Source organism: Staurois parvus, unplaced genomic scaffold (genome assembly GCF_062004578.1).
Source record: "Staurois parvus isolate SC_StPar_1 unplaced genomic scaffold, SC_StPar_1.0 ptg000277l, whole genome shotgun sequence".
NCBI lineage: Eukaryota > Metazoa > Chordata > Amphibia > Anura > Ranidae > Staurois > Staurois parvus.
In genome coordinates this window covers 3,497,890-3,514,153 of record NW_028318073.1, presented here as the reverse complement: position 1 = coordinate 3,514,153, position 16,264 = coordinate 3,497,890, and the positions used below count along the sequence as shown (strand labels likewise).

The 16,264-nt window shown below is 42.2% G+C and overlaps 1 protein-coding gene across 4 annotated transcripts in view; it reads right to left on the bottom strand.

Moving 5' to 3' along the window:
* Positions 1-5,980: 5,980 nt before the first annotated feature.
* The window catches only part of RMDN2 (regulator of microtubule dynamics 2), a 284,536-nt gene continuing 274,252 nt past the window's right edge, over positions 5,981-16,264 (bottom strand). For all 4 annotated transcript variants that reach the window (XM_089681783.1, XM_089681782.1, XM_089681784.1 and 1 more), the window contains one exon: positions 5,981-6,709. In XM_089681783.1, the coding sequence (XP_089537909.1) occupies positions 6,708-6,709 (2 nt within the window). In that variant the 3' untranslated portion in view covers positions 5,981-6,707. The remainder of the gene's footprint in view (positions 6,710-16,264) is intronic.

Sequence of the window (16,264 nt, the reverse complement as noted above, 5' to 3'; positions counted from 1 at the left end):
CTTTTTATTAGCCAATATATATTAGCTAGTGTACACTCTATTTCTTGTAATTTACCCTTTAAGAACAAGAATCTCCCTTCAGGGTCTGTCACTCTATCCTCCAGTTCAAACCTTACCGTCTTTGCGAACCCTATTGCCACCCCCTTTGCTCTTCTAATTGGGGGTCTGCATAGAACCATAAGGGATATTGTCTAGAATTTAATTTCACATTAGTCTCTATCTCCAGATGTGTCTCCTGTAAAAAAACCACTGCCGATAATCTATGCTGTAACTCCTTAAACAACCTGAATCTCTTCCCGGGGCTATTTAACCCATTTACATTATAAGTTACAAACTGTATCTCTTCCATTCTTCTTTTACCTCCTCCTCTCTCCTCCGTCCCCTCTCCCCTTCTCTCTTTACTAATGTATCTCCTCTCAGATCACAGAGTGTTAACCTAACTACCCTCTTCCCATACCCCTCTCCCCCCTCCCCCTTGTTAGGCGTATAATTTGCCTATGAATCATTTATGGGCCTAATCCCACCTTTGATTCTAACCCTGAGGTAGAGCTCCGCCCCTGTACGACTCCCCTCCTCCCCAGTAACCCTCTATTTATCTTAAATCAGAATATTTCTTACAAACTCTGAGTGGGAGTCTGGAAGGAGATGGACGGAGAAAGAGAAAAAAAAAAACAGTCCTCCTCCATACCTCTCCTCCCACCCTCTCCACTCTCTATTTTTTCCTTCTAATTAGCTGCCAGTCCTTTTTTCCCATAGCCCAAATTTGTCGTCCTTCCCATCCAAGTATCTCCATTCTCTGCAGTTCAAGTCTGTCACAAAAATCTCTCATATCTTCAGGGAATCTCAGAGTTGCTGTAATTCCATTTTTCCATCCTATTAAACATGCCGGAAAGCCCCATCTATATTGCACATTCTGTCTTTTCATCTGTTCCAGTAATGGCCTCAAAGATCTCCTTCTCAATAACGTTCCGACTGCTAAATCCGAGAAAATCTGAATATTTATCTCTCCATATTTAATACTCATTCTTCCTTTGATCTTCTTCCAATTGCACAACTATATCTCTCGGTTTCTCTTTATCTCTTTCTTGTTGGAACTTTCCTATTCTGTATACACCATCCAATTTCAGCAACTCTGAGGCAGATCTATCCATTATAGTATTATTTTAAATATTGTTCCCCTTAGGTCTTCCCCCTGTGAGATCTCTGGTACTCCTCGTATCCTTAGATTGTTTCTCTTATCCCTATTTTCTTGATCCTCCATCTTTGTTCTTTCCTCATTTCTATTGTCCATTTTTCCAGTTTCTAAATAATTTGGGCTTGATTTTTAACTTTTTCCTCCGTTTCTTCCACTCTAGATAACAGATGCCCCAAATCTTTCTGTATTATCTCCATTTCCTACTTTATTGATTTTTCAAAATTTTTAAACATTTCTGCTATTTCTATTTTATTTGGCATATGTAGGTCTTCTTCCTGTTCTTTCGCCACCGTTCTCTCTATCGTTTGTTGGCTGCTATTAACCATTCCCAGGGATAGTCTAGGGGAGTTTTCCATACTATTTTCCATTTCATTTCTTTCACTTACTCCCTGAGATCTTTCTGGTGTCACATTCCCCTGTAAAGTGTATTTTTTAATTGTACCTGTTTGAGACCCCTTAGGCCTACTTCCTTTCACATTTTTATTTTTCATGCGACTGGTGAGACTTTATTCTCTTGTTTAAGGCACTGGGGTACGTTAATAATATTTGTTGACCCACTACTCCTTTTGGATGTCCTTTTCCCTTAATTTTTATGTATCCTAGGTCCCCCCGTTCCACTCTGTATCTTCTGCACCTTCACACCCCCTGGGAGTCCCCCCCAACTGCTTGCATGCTGTGCAGTGTACTCTAGATATCAAATAACAGTCCAGCCCAGCCACTCTCACTCACCTTCCCCCCTCCTTATCTCTTCTGTGAGGCAGGCTTCAGGCTTTCCTTCTGGGGCCGAATTTCTCCTTACTGTGTCCTCTCTCTGGGGGGATTCCTCCGGGTCTCTCTCTCCGTACATTCCTCCACATCCACCGGGTGCAAGCCGAGAGCTAAACAACAGCTCTCTCTCCCCTCCGGATGCCAGCCGGCTTCTCCTCCTCTCAGTGCTCCTCCGCGGCAGACCACGTGGTCGTCACCACATCCCTCCGTCTCCCAGCAACAAGGCTCTCCTTCCAGGAATTGTTGCCGTCAAGCCATTGCAGCCGATGGACATCTCACTACCTTCTCATCTCCCTCGGGCCACCACACAGCCGCCGAGACCCCCTCTCACACAGGTAGGTCACCAGCGGTCATCTTCTGCAGCTATGAGGGCACTTAGGGAGGGTAGGAAGGGGGCTATCGGAGAATGCTTACTCCACACTCTCCCTCGCCGCCATGTTCAGGCTCCTCCCGTCATGAATGGCTTTCATTTGTGACTTAGTGTTTACTATTGTGATGCTGTGATTGGTAAAAAGTGATCACATAGTACAGGGTGCTGCGAACCCAGGAACCATGTGATCACTTGTGACCAATCTCTGTATCACACAGTAGTAAGCAAAATTTCATAAATTAAAGTAATTCATGATAGTTTTGCTTACACATCTATGATCACTATGATTGGTCATAGCGATCACGACACCCCAGCTGCTCACTGTGATCCACTACACACAGTGGTTATGGGATTGCGCCAGTGCCTATATGCTGAGTGATATACCAGAACACTACTCAGCATTTAGTTGCTGCTCAAAGTAAATGTACTGTGGGCAGTGGTTAAGATACTGTTTCTATTTATAGATACTAAATAACAACACTGGCTGCAGATAATATAGATGGTTTGAACAGAGAGTGTTTTTTGTGCACAGTGTCACTTTGTTTTTTTCACACATGATGATGGTATAAATTATTTTGGTCTCAAATTATGAGGTTTACAAATGCACTTCTTTATTGATCTTTGCCTTCAGGATCAGCCCACTCTGTGATCACAGGAACAGGATGATGATGATGATGAGGAGAGAGTGCAAGTAAAAGGGAGGTTATAATCCAGGTGTAGGTCGAGGCAGACAGCAAACAAGTGCGTAGTCATTATCCAGGCAGTAGTTTGGCAAAAGCCATGGTCCGCAGACAGCTTACAAACCATCAGAGGGATCTCATTGTTAAAAGGTATCAGTCAGGAGAAGACAAACAACACTGCACATCACCAAAAGAACACCATACCCACAGTGAAGCATGGTGGTGGCAGCATCATGCTTTGGAGGCTGTTTTTCTTCAGCTGGAACTGGGGCCTTGGTGAAGGTAGAGGGACGTATGAACAGCTCCAAATACCAGTCAATATTAGCACTAAACCTTCAGGCTTCTGCTAGAAAGCTGAGCATGAAGAGGAACTTCAACTTTAAGCACGGCAATGACCCAAGCACACATCCAAATCAACAAAGGAATGGTTTCACCAAAAGATTAAAGTTTTGGAATGGCCCAGTCAGAGCCCAAACCTGAATCCGTTCGAAAATCTGTGGGGTGATCTGAGGAGGGTTGTGCACAGGAGATACCCTCACAATCTGACAGATTTGGAGTGTTTTTGCAAGGAAGAGTGGGAAAATATTGCCAAGTCAAGATGTGCCATGCTGATAGACTCATACCCAAAAAGACTGAGTGCTGTAATAAAATCAAAAAGTGCTTCAACAACGTATTAGTTTAAGGGTGTGCACACTTATGCAACTATATTATTTTTGCTTTTTATTTTTACTTCCCTCCACCTAAAATATTTCAGTTTGTTTTTCAATTGAGTTTTACAGTTTATAGGTTACATTAAAAATGGACAAAGTTCTGAAATTATCTTTGTCTCATTTTTATATATCACATAAACCTGACATTTTAACAGGGGTGTGTAGACTTTTTATATCCACTGTATGCTCCTGTGCCAGGACCTCCCTAATCCACTATCTTCCTTATACTCACAACTGTACCCACTATCCACCCTTAAAATGTTGAAACTATTTGATAGGTGGCATACTGATATTCCCTCTCTGACTGTGAATGACTAGGAGGACTGTCTTTTACATTTGGTTTCCACTATATCAGCAAGAGACCGATACAACTAAAATTTGTTCATAGGGTTTACTATACCCCACAACTTGCTGTAATATATCCTAATAGGTAGAATACATGCCTCTGTTATGATTTAGATATAGGTATCTACTACATAATGTTTTACATCCATACTTGCAAGGAGTGGTTATAATACTATCAATGCTCTCAATATATTGTCTTCACCTAGGGACCCCCTAATTTTACCCTTAGATCTTACGGATATGCTTACTTTACCCAAGCACATTAGGTTGTTTGGCATAATATAATGCATAAAAAACAGACAGGAAATACTTCTCATATGGAAATCTCCTTCCTCGCTCATACTTTTAGGCTGAAAGGCTGCCATTAATGCTTCCCTGCCTCTGTACAAACTTACTTATGCTAGCAGAAACTGCCCCTGTCAGCTTGATAAGATCTGGAGCACCTGGATTGATGCTCAAGGTCTGACAGTTTGCTATTGTTCCTTCTCTGATAATGCTAATTTCAGGATGGTTCTTATGACTATCCATGATCTATGCTGTAACCCCTTGATTCCCTTATCCACCTGCCCTCACCAGGGCTGCTCTCTTGCCCCCCCCCCCCCTCCACCACCACCTTCCCTCTCTCCCCTTCCTTAGCACAAGGTAGATTGGGGGTGTCTTGTTATTTTACTGATCTGTTCATATCACTGCAAATGTGAATGCTGTGTACAGATCTCATATTGACGGTCTACCTTCTGTAAACTACATTGCCTGATGTATACTGAAATGTACCTTTGTTTGTTATAAGGTTAAATGGTTCATAGAAGGCTTGTGGACTATAGCTTGTATATTGGGGAAATTTACCTTCACTTCTTGTTTTAAAGCCAAAACAGGAAGTGCGAGAAAATCCCTGCAGATTAAGGAAATTCCTTGGGGAACCCCAGGTCTCCAGAACCTGTCCCCATTGGAAAAATTTCCCCTCTATTACTTTTTAGGGGGCAAACAAAAATTGAGGTTTTTGTTACTTTCGCTTTCAATGAACAGGAGAAATAGAGAAGGTGAATCTCCTTAACAGTGGCACAAACAGCAATAAAAACTGATAGGTATTCAAACCTATCTCCTCTCCATCCAAAACTAAAAAAAAAAAGTTTTGCCTTTTAGTTATTCTTAAATGATTTTGGTATTAATGATACTGCATGTACCTGGATAAAAAATGGGTTACAGTTAGCACATCCAGGGAGTAGTGATTAATGGCTTACTTTCTAAATCATCTAGAGTTGTGAGTGGTGTGTCCCAGAGTTACTTTCTATAAGAATGGAAGATGGAAAATGATCTGGGGGTCCTTGTAGATTATAGACTGTGCAATAGCATGCGATGCCAAGCTACAGCAAACAAGGTTAGCAGACTATTACCATGCTTTAAAAAGGGTAATTACACAAGAGATAAAACTATAATTCTACCACTTTACAAAACTGATTCAGCCACATCATTTGTGGTCACCAATCCTTAGAAAGGATGTCCTTGAACTGAAGACAGCCCAGAGAAGAGCATATACTTAGTTTTTCTTATAGGTTAAGATATCCTTTTATTAATAAATAGGCCTATAAATCACAATCCTAAAAAATTTACAAAAAAAAAGGATGGTTATTTAGGACCTGATTACAATATACAGTACATCCTTAAATGTTACCTCTCATGCTTTATTCATATATTATTTTATTGTCAATACATAGACATTCATTAGTTATCAGCTGTAATCAACCAGGCAAATAAAAACTTTCCTCAGCTGTGATCCACCAGGTGGATAAGAACGTCTCAATATGTTTTGTGAATCAAAGCCAACTTCATCAGAACATTAGAGTAGTGATAAATCTACAATTGTATAAACAGAATAATATGATCACGTACAAGCCGTAAGCAAAACATGACTAGATTGTTTAGACTAAAAATATTTTATTTAGTTAACTCAATACAAGCTCTGCAGGTATTGCTTATACAGTACAAGATTTTCATTTAGTCTTGGAATTTACCAGTATATACACAATGAATACATTATACAAAGTATAATGCTGAAAGTAATTGTGTGGACATGCAAATTTTGTAACATTGTATTGTTCTACAACATCTTTTAATATACTGCAATACAATGCCAGAAATAACATAATAAAAGAAGAATTACATTTTTGGTGAAGAATTCTGTGTAGAACTTGGATTTACAAGCTACATTCATTACCTTCTGTCTAAAGAAAAGAATGGGTGGCCTATGCATTTTGTACACATAAAGCTATTATTCCTCCTTTTGTAGGTTCCTTGTTGTACCATGTTGGAACACAATATACTGAATCACCCAAGAAACATCAGGATGGAAGCAGAAACAAATCATACCCACAACAGTCTGAATGGTATTTCAGATGTGGTTTCCTTGGCATTAAACCCATAGCTAAAATGTAGTCAATTTGTATGCAATAATGCTCAAGAATTACTTCAATTATAAACAATAATTATGGGCCATGCTAGAAAAATTCATATCAGTCTGTAATTGTTGCATAGTGTGAAGGGTTTATTTTATTGGACCAGGAGATAAATTACTGTTTCCTTGGACATATTATTATGGCCTTAACGATGGAATTAAAGATTCAAGTTCTTGTTGGGCATCAAGATCCTAAAATAAATGAAAAGAAATGAAAGAAAAATTATGTCTGCATTAGGATTACTTCAATCGTACATTGATAAATTGATTAAAAGACACAGATAAGCACTGCAAAAATTCCAAGTCAAAATTAAGCAAATTATAATAAATATGTCTGAAACAATAAATGAAACCTGGGGGAATAATATCACAGACTTCTGCAAACAAAAATGCTACTTTTAAACAAAAGGAAAGTAAAAATAAAAGAAAAAGCTTTGTGTATATGTATTCAAATACCTAATGCACAGGCCTACCACCTTCTAACCTCATCACTTTTCCACCACTCATCCACCCCATTTCTTAATATTCTTCATCCCACCCACCTACCTTTGCTCTCACTAGTCTTCCCCCACCAACCTCTTCCCTCCTCATAATTCCCACCACCCCTTCCCCAAACACTCTCCCTGCCCTCAACACTTTCCCCCCCGCCCTAAGTACTCTTCCCCCCACCCAATGACCCATTCCTGCCCTCAACATTTTTTCTGAATCTGCCCACCTGTCTTCACCACTCTTTCTTGCAGCTTACCAATGCTTAAATGTGGTGGTTGCATTAATTTTCTTTTTTTCACTTGGTTATCTAGCCAGTAACACACATCTTGTATTAGGGTGGCTCCACTCTATGGCAAAACAATGGAGTTACACTTAGGCAACAGCGTTGTCAACTCGTGGGGAGGGTATTGTCATTGTGTTTAAGCAGGTAAAACATTTTTTTTTCCCTTTTGGTTAGGGGTTCACATCTATGCAGATTGCAGTTGATGGGTTTTTCCGATGCATTTTGAACATAACTTTTTGCTGCATTTTGATTTTTTTTGCTAATAGAAAAGTATGACAGTTCTGTTCATATAGTGCAACTTCAATGCTGCTTGAGCGCCAGAGAGTGTAAAGTCACATCAAAATTGCATTACATGAACAGAACTGTCATACTTTTCTATTCGCAAAAATCCCCCCAAAAACTGTGAAACGCATCAAAAATGCATTGAGTTTTTGGTGCGCGTCCATTGAAGTCTATTACACGCAATCTGCTGCAGGGAAAAGATTCCCTGACCCTTTCGAAAAATCACACTGGCTCAAAGTGCACAGATGTGAACAAGATCCAATTATGTTAAATGGACTGTAGTGCGTTTCTGCAAACTGGAAAATGCAATGAAATCCATATATGTATGAACCCAAGGTTTTGGATAAATGGTTGTACATAAATGGATAAAATTTGACCATTGTAACCACTCTTGTCAGTTGTCACAGAGCTAGTCTCCCCACCATCCCCCCGGTTCCTGCTTGTCACCCCCCTCCACCCCTCAGCATCCCCTCGCTCTGCTGTCGACAGGAATCTGCCCCCCTGCCGAGGCAGCATCCTGCTCCTCTGGTCGAAGGCCAGAAAGTCTACTCCCCTGCTGTGCCTGCATGTGGATTCACCAAGTCTTGGGGTACCACGGCAATGAGAACACGCCCGGCTCCATAATGCCAGAGCAGGCCCAGTCCTGTGGTTCCTGGCTGTTTACCCTGCATGGTGTGAGCAAGGTCTGAGCTTCAGCCAGCCCCCCCACTGACCCGCCTCCTCTCACTAGCCTCCTCCACTACGAGCCTGCTACGGATCTCTCTGCCTGTGTGGACTTTAACCCTGCTGTGCCTGGATCTGCCTGTGTGGATTTTAACCCTTGGTGCCCTGATCTGCTAGCTGGTGAGTGAGTTAACCCCACTGTATCTGTATTTATGTGCCCTGCATGGACTTAACCCTCTCTGCCCTGCATCCAATGATTGGATTAATTCCCTCTGTACCTGGATTTCTGCCCAGTGTGGACTTAGGCCGATTCTACTCGAAACCCTTGCCCGCGGACTCCAACCCCTGTGGTGCCCAGCCGCTCTGGCCTATTGAACCCGGAACCCTGCTGCCCCATATCGCCACCCTGTAACGCTGTGTCTTGTGTTGTTCTGTGGACTAGCTGTTCAATTGTGTGCACCCCGAGAAACCCCCCAATAAACGCCCGCATGTCTGGTTCCATGCAATCTGTCTCCGTGTGCTCTCTCTCTGCGCTCCTAGTTCGTCACATCAGTGTTAAATGGTTTGTCTCAACCTTGGATAATGCTCTCTGTACAAGAAACTGGATCACTTAAATACACATGATCAGAGCCAACTTGAATGACTTTTGAAATTACATATGAACTAGCCAACCATTGATTCTGCGCCTTAACGTGGTAGCAAGGTGCTTATAGTGATTTTTCATATTGGTAAACTGGCAATATAGATTTTTGGACTATTATTCACATTCTTTGCTGTTGTACAAGAACAAGCGGTTAGTGATAATAGGCTATTTTACATGTTTACCCTGAATATGGGAATTTGTTAATTCATTGTAAAGGGACCCTGTGACTACAAGATAACTAATATAACAGTATTTCACTCCTAGTTCTGGTTCACACTGAATGCGATGCTGCAAAGTGGTGTGATTTGATCTAATTTAAAGAGCAACTTCAAAGTACACTGGTGGAGTGTCAATGATAATGAGAACAGTGAGGAATCATCCCCGAACTACACTTGCGGATATTGTCAATGATCTCCAGGCAGCTGGGACCACAGTCACCAAGAAAACAATTGGTAGCACACTACGCCGACAAGGATTGAAATCCTGCAGTGCCCGCAAGATCCCTCTGCTCAAGAAAGCACATGTCCAGGCCCATCTGAAGTTTGTCACTGAACATCTGAATGATGTAGAGGAGGACTGCTTGAAAGTGTTGTGTTCAGATGAGACCAAAATCAAGCTCTTTTGCATCAACTCAACTCGCCATGTTTGGAGGAGGAGGAATGCTACCTATGACCCCAAGAACACCATCCCAACTGTCAAACATGGTGGTGGAAACATTCTGCTTTGGGGGTGTTTCTCTGCTAAGGGGACAGGACAACTGCTCCGCATCAAAGAAACGATGGACGGGGCAATGTACTGTCAAATCTTGGATGAGAACCTTCCCTCAGTCAGGGCATTGAAAATGGGTCATGGATGGGTGTTCCAGCATGGCAATGACCCAAAACACACGGCCAAGGCAACAAAGGAGTGGCTCAAGAAGAAGCAAATTAAGGTCCTGGAGTGGCCTAGCCAGTCTCCAGACCTTAATCTGATTGAAAATCTGTGGAGGTAGCTGAAAGTTCGAGTTGCCAAACGTCAGCCACCAAACCTTAATGACTTGGAGAGGATCTGCCAAGAGCAGTGGGCCAAAATCCCTCCTGAGATGTGTGCAAATCTGGTGGCCAACTACAGGAACATCTGACCTCTGTGATTGCCAACAAGGAAATTGCCACCAAGTACTAACTCGTGCTTTGCAAAGGGGATCAAACACTTATTTCCCTTATGAACATGCAAATCAGTGTATAATTTGTTAGACTTAGAGATTTTCATTTCTTTTTAATTTTTTGTTGCTATTCTGTCTCAGTGTTACAATACACCTATTATTCGATTTTTAGATTTCTTTGTGAGTGGGCAAACATTCAAAATCAAATACTAATTTCCTTCACTGTATATCTTAATGGTGACTAATCATTATCCTCAGTGCATACAGTGGATAAATATGCCACTCACTCACCAATCATGAAGTGAACTGATCCACTAGGGGATCCATAGTGAGACGGAAAAGTGAATAAATGTGAATAAATGAGAAAAAAAGTCCTGATGGGACTACAATAAAGTGAAGGATATTAATAAATAAAAAATGGTGAATCCCTAAATGTGGGATCAATTATATTATCCTCAAAGGGGGGACCAAATGGTGGAAGGTCACTTTTGTCTCTTAACAGGCGTTTTGGCCCTTTTGGGTTGCTTCAAGGAGGTGAGGGGGCAATTCAGCCGTTTATGGATTATTTCCTATTGGTTGTCATGCATATTCACTTTATCACCTGCTCTTTCTGAAGACATTGGAATATTTGGTGTTTATGCACCTTTGAACTTTTTTCTTTGGACTTATTTCATGCGACAATTTTTTTTAAAAGTTTTTTTGGTTAATCATTTCTGGTGATATCTTTTTATTATGTATATTTATTTTTTATCATATTTTTGTCATTCAATCACTGCACTTGTCACTACTGTGTGATAATTAATCCCATATTTAGGGATTTTCAGCTATTTTTCACTTTTATTTGGCAAATATATAGCCTTTGTGGTCACCAGTATTGTCAGAGTGATAATTGATCCCACAATTACGGATTCACCATTTATTTATTAATATCCTTCACTTTATTGTAGTCCCACCAGGACTTTTTTTTTCTCCTTCACTGGCGTTTATTTTCAACATTTATTCACTTTTCCGTCTCACTATGGATCCCCTAGTGCGGGTGTCGGCGAGCCGCATGCGGCTCTTTTTCATCTTTGCTGCGGCTCCGGAGCACACTGCCCACCAGGTGACAGGCAATAGGGTTTCAGTGGTCGGCAAGCCGCGGATCGCGAGCCACATGCGGCTCTTCTGTGTGCCGGGCGCCCGCTCCCCTTCCTCCTCTCGGGCGGCCGCCTCAAAAGTCAGGCCTCTGCAGGCCCGCGGAGCGTGGAACATTGGCTGACAGGATGTAGGCGGGGCAGCCAGGATGTAGGCGGGGCAGCGTGACGAACTCCTCTCCTCTCACAGTCCGCCCTGAAGACCGGAACGGCGCGGGAACACGGCTAGAGGAACGCGCGGAGCAAAGGTAAGTGAATTGACACAGGGGGGACTTGGCTTACTACTTGGGGGGGAATAGTACTATGGGGGATGAATTACTATATGAGGGATTAATTAATATGGGGAATGAATTACTATATGGGGGATGAATTACTATGGGGGATGAATTACTATATGGGGGATGAATTACTATGGGGGAAGAATTACTATGGGGGATGAATTACTATATGGGGGATGAATTACTATGGGGGATGAATTACTATGGGGGATTAATTACTATGGGGGATGAATTACTATATGGGGGATGAATTACTATATGGGGGATGAATTACTATATGGGGGAGTTTTAAAAATGTGGCTCTCAAAATAAAAAGTATGCATTTGGAGTGCTGTCGATCTTCGGCTCCACATATGTATGTGAGCAGGTCTTCTCCAACATGAACTATATTAAAAACAAACATCAATCACGCCTCACAGATGACAGCTTGCAAGCCTGTGTGAAAATGAAGGTGACGTCTTACAGCCCTGATGTGCAGACACTGTGCACTGAGGTTCAGGAGAAAAAATCCCATTAACCAGATAAATTAAATATTTTAATTAGCTATTAATGTGCAAAAATATATTTTACATTGTTAAGTGAAAAAGTTATTTTTTTCTTCAGATTGACAGCTAACTGTACGATCCTGTATATAGCATTAAGGTAAGAAACAATATATGCAGTGTCGGATTTGTTTTAAATGTTGCAATGGTTTTGCGGCTCCCAGTCTTTTTTTTCCCTTCGGAAACGGGTCCAAGTGGCTCTTTATGTCTTAAAGGTTGCAGACCCCTGCCCTAGTGGATCAGTTCACTTCATGATTGGTGAGTGAGTGGCATATTTATCCACTGTATGCACTAAGGATAATGATTAGTCACCATTAAGATATATTTGGGATGAGTTATATTGGGTTTTAATACCGTTTTGTATTATTATAATTGTTTTTTTGCTATAAGTCATGGCAATATTTAGGGTAGCGCCGCACCATACTTTTTATAATTTACAATATATATGTAAAGCACTGCATAAATGGACATCGCTATATAAGTACCTGTAATAAATACATAATAAACTCCAGCTAACACCTTATAAGCAGTTACAGCAAACAGCTTTTTTCCTTTTGGGATAAAGGTTTTACATAAATCAACAAAAGCTGACTATTATAAGCACCTCAGTTTGACTAAATTCTAACTGCTACTTTGTCTGGACCACTTGGTCTGTTAAACCACTTGCCATCCAGAGGATTTTCCCCCCTTCCTGACCAGGCCATTTTTTGTGTTAGGGCACTCCGTTATTTTAACTGACAATTGTACGGTCATGCAACACTGCACCCAAATGAAATTTATGTCCTTCTTTTCCCCCACAAATAGAGCTTTCTTTTGGTGGTATTTGATCGCCTGTTCTTTTTATTATTTTTTGCGCTATAAAAAACAAAAAAAAACCCAACAATTTTGAGAAAAAAAAATTATTTTGACTTTTTGCTATTAAACATGTCCAGTAAAAAAATTTAAAAAATCAAATTTCGTCAAATTTAGGCCAAACTGTATTCTTCTACATGCCTTTGCTAAACAAAAATCCCTATACGTGTAAAGTAATTGGTTTACGTGAAAGTTATAGCGTTTACAAATGACGGTGTAGATAGTGGAATTTTTTTTGTTTTTTACTAATAATGGCTGCGATCAGCGACTTATAGCGGAACTGCAGCGTGCATTCTGACACTGGGGGGAACTGACTTGGTGTCAGTGACATCCCTAGTGACACCAATACAGTGATCAGTGCTAAATGAAAAAAAAAAAAAAGCACTGACACTGTACTAATGGCACTGAGCAGGAAAGGGTTAACATGAGGGGCGATCAAAGGGTTAACTGTGTATGACAATTACTCGATTTATGACATTATTTTTCATAAATTTGTAACAGAATTTATTCTGCTACATTTCTTTCAAAGGAAAAAATATTTAGTCTGTGCAAAAGGTATAGAATCTACAAACTGTGGAACATATAATAGAAATAGAACATTTATTAATCCTGATGTAATGACTGGCTATCTCATTTCTTGAGGCCCTAAAAAGTCAAGACAGAAAAATACCTCCCAAATGACTAGTTTTTGGAAAGTAAATAGTCCACGGCGTTTAGTAAAAGGCATGGTGAGTTTTTTTGGAATTTTTGGGGGAAAATCAAGAAATTAATATTTTTTGTCATTTTGACAAGTTATTTCTCACACACAGCATAGGCATACAGTTACACCAGGAGCTGACAAGGAGGCAAGTACAACCCAGAGGCCCAAGGTGCAGCAAATCAACCCTCCTACCTCTCTCCCTCTTCCCTGCTTCCTCCCGACCTCCATCCCATAATACAAATCCCCCCCCCCCCCCCCAATATCCCTCAAAATCCTCTTCCACCCACCAAATCTTCCCTCCCAGCACAGTCCCTCATTCCAGTAAAAATCCTCCCCCACCTGATTCCCTCTCCAAACCCCCCAAATCCTCTTTCCCAGCACTTCAAATCCCCCGATATGTCTTCTCCCAGCAAAATTGTATTCCCCTTTAAGTACAAATACCCTCCTCCATCAATCCCTCTTCTAGTACAAATCTTCTCCTCCCACCCCCATCCTATTTTTAGCAGAAACTCTCTCCCACGAAATCCTCCTTCTCAGCTCTAATCTTCTTCCAGCCCCCAACCCCCACCCACCCCCCCCTTCCAGCATAACTCCTCATTCCAGCAAAAATACCCCACCACCAAATTCTCTCAAACATAAATCTCCTCCAGATTTCCACTTCCAGTACAACATCCCCCCATCCTGGAACAAATCCTCCTCCCCCTCTCCAGCACAAATCCTCTTTCTCCCAAACCCCTCTTACACAAGTCGTCTCCCCAGTTTCAACAAAAATCCTTCAAGGTCCTGGTTTTCATGGGCCTTTCCTGAGATTTAAACAAAATCCCAGCATCCCACAAATCTGGACTGAGTCCTGGAGCCCAGTGCCTGAACAAGTCCCGGTACTTGGCCCCACTAACCTGGGGGGGTGCTAGCATGCGGCTATTGCCTTGCATCTCTTGGGAGGTGCCTGGGGTCTCATATGCCACTGTCATCCCCTCTGTGGAAGCCGGCATCTCTTTGATTTTAGGGCGTGGGGGTAAGGGGATATGTGCTAAGGGAGGGCACTTTGGAAGAGGAGAGGACTTGTATTATCATGGGGGAAGGGGGTTGGATATGTACTGAGGGGGTGCTGGGGAAGAGGAGAGGACTTGTGTTAGCATTGGGGTTTGATATATACTGGGGGGTGCTTTGGAAGAGGAGAGAACTTTTGCTAGAAGAGGACAACAAGGGGCTAAAAACCCCAATTCTAGCATAAGTTCTCTTCCCCCCTGTGCATATCTAACCCCCCCCACTATTCCCATCAGTCCTCCAAGTGTACATCTTTTTTAACTTGTCCACCTCACCCCCCTTCCCTGTGTCTCCCTCCACTGCTAGTCTCATGTATACTGTACTCTATTCACTGCAGACCTCAGATGAGCATGGCTGTTGAGGTACTGTCTGCAGCAGAGGCACATGGCATTCCTTCCAGTACTTTACATGGTCTCAGGAATGTGGAATAACACACAACAAATGTGCAAAGACACACACAAATATGCACTAGTGCACAGATGTGTGCTGGAATACGCATGTGCACTGGTGCACAACAATGCACGCTCCCAGCCCGGATTGGGTGTTTGTTTTTACGTTTGTTCCTGTGAAACTCTTGCATCTGTGGATACCAGTTACCAGGTCGGCTTGCCACTGGATCTGTCTTCTGCCTGCCTCCTGTTCTGACCTCAACTTGTTAAACAGACTGTCTTTCTCTGCTTTCCTGTGACCCTGGCTATCCACCTGGTTACACTTGCTCTTGTCCACATTTGGTACCCGACCTTGGCTTTGAAACAACTTCTCTCCTGATCTCTACTCTGCTTGAGACATTTCCCATAGGCACCACCTGTCTGCAGATACGATACCAGTGCCTCAGCTAGTATGAAACCTGGAGGTTTCCTCTGACAACATTCCAGTCAGAACATGACTGCAAGTATCTCCAGTAGGTGACCCATGCTTCTTTGAGGCTGACTCCTCAGGGAACCTGAGCCTCCTCCACCTTCAGGGAAGTCTGGAACTTAGCAGCAAGGGAAACCCTCTCACCCTTGGTCTCCAACACCAGGTACATGATAATGGCACATGTAAACAGAGCCAAGGAAGGGGATGAGGCAGCTTTGGTCTGCTCTGCTGTAAGACAAGCAGTCGGCGGGGGGGGACATACAGGCTTGCAGAGATGTGAAGGCTGAGTGGGATCCAAACACCCCGAGTGAGATGCAGAGCAGTGCCACTGGTGCCCTGCCAACGGTCCCGGTGCAGTCCATTCTGAATGTGCCCGGGTTTCAATTGCCACCTGGCCCAGTCTGCCCCTGAATTACACCCAAAAAACATTCTGCTACTTATCCTGCATATGGGGATACCATGTGTGTGCAACTTTATTCACAGCCTCGAGGGGCCCAAAACTCAAGGAGCACCTTTGGGCTTTCAAAGAGCAAAAATTGTGCATCTAATTTCCAGACTATCACATTTCTGGAGGCCCTGGAGCAACAATACAGTGGATACACCCACAAAATGGCCATATTTTGGAAAGGTATCTTCTGAAAGGCATAGCAAGTCTTTTGAAAATAGCCTGATCTTGATCCATCTCTGTCCCCATCTGCAGCAGTTATTTAACCCTCTCTCTCTTCTTACAGGAGACTCATTTATTCACCATTGCATGGCCACGCAATTGTCAGTTAAAGTAACTCAGCGCCACAAAAAATGGCCTGGGGGGTAAATCTGGAGGGCAAGTGGTTAAC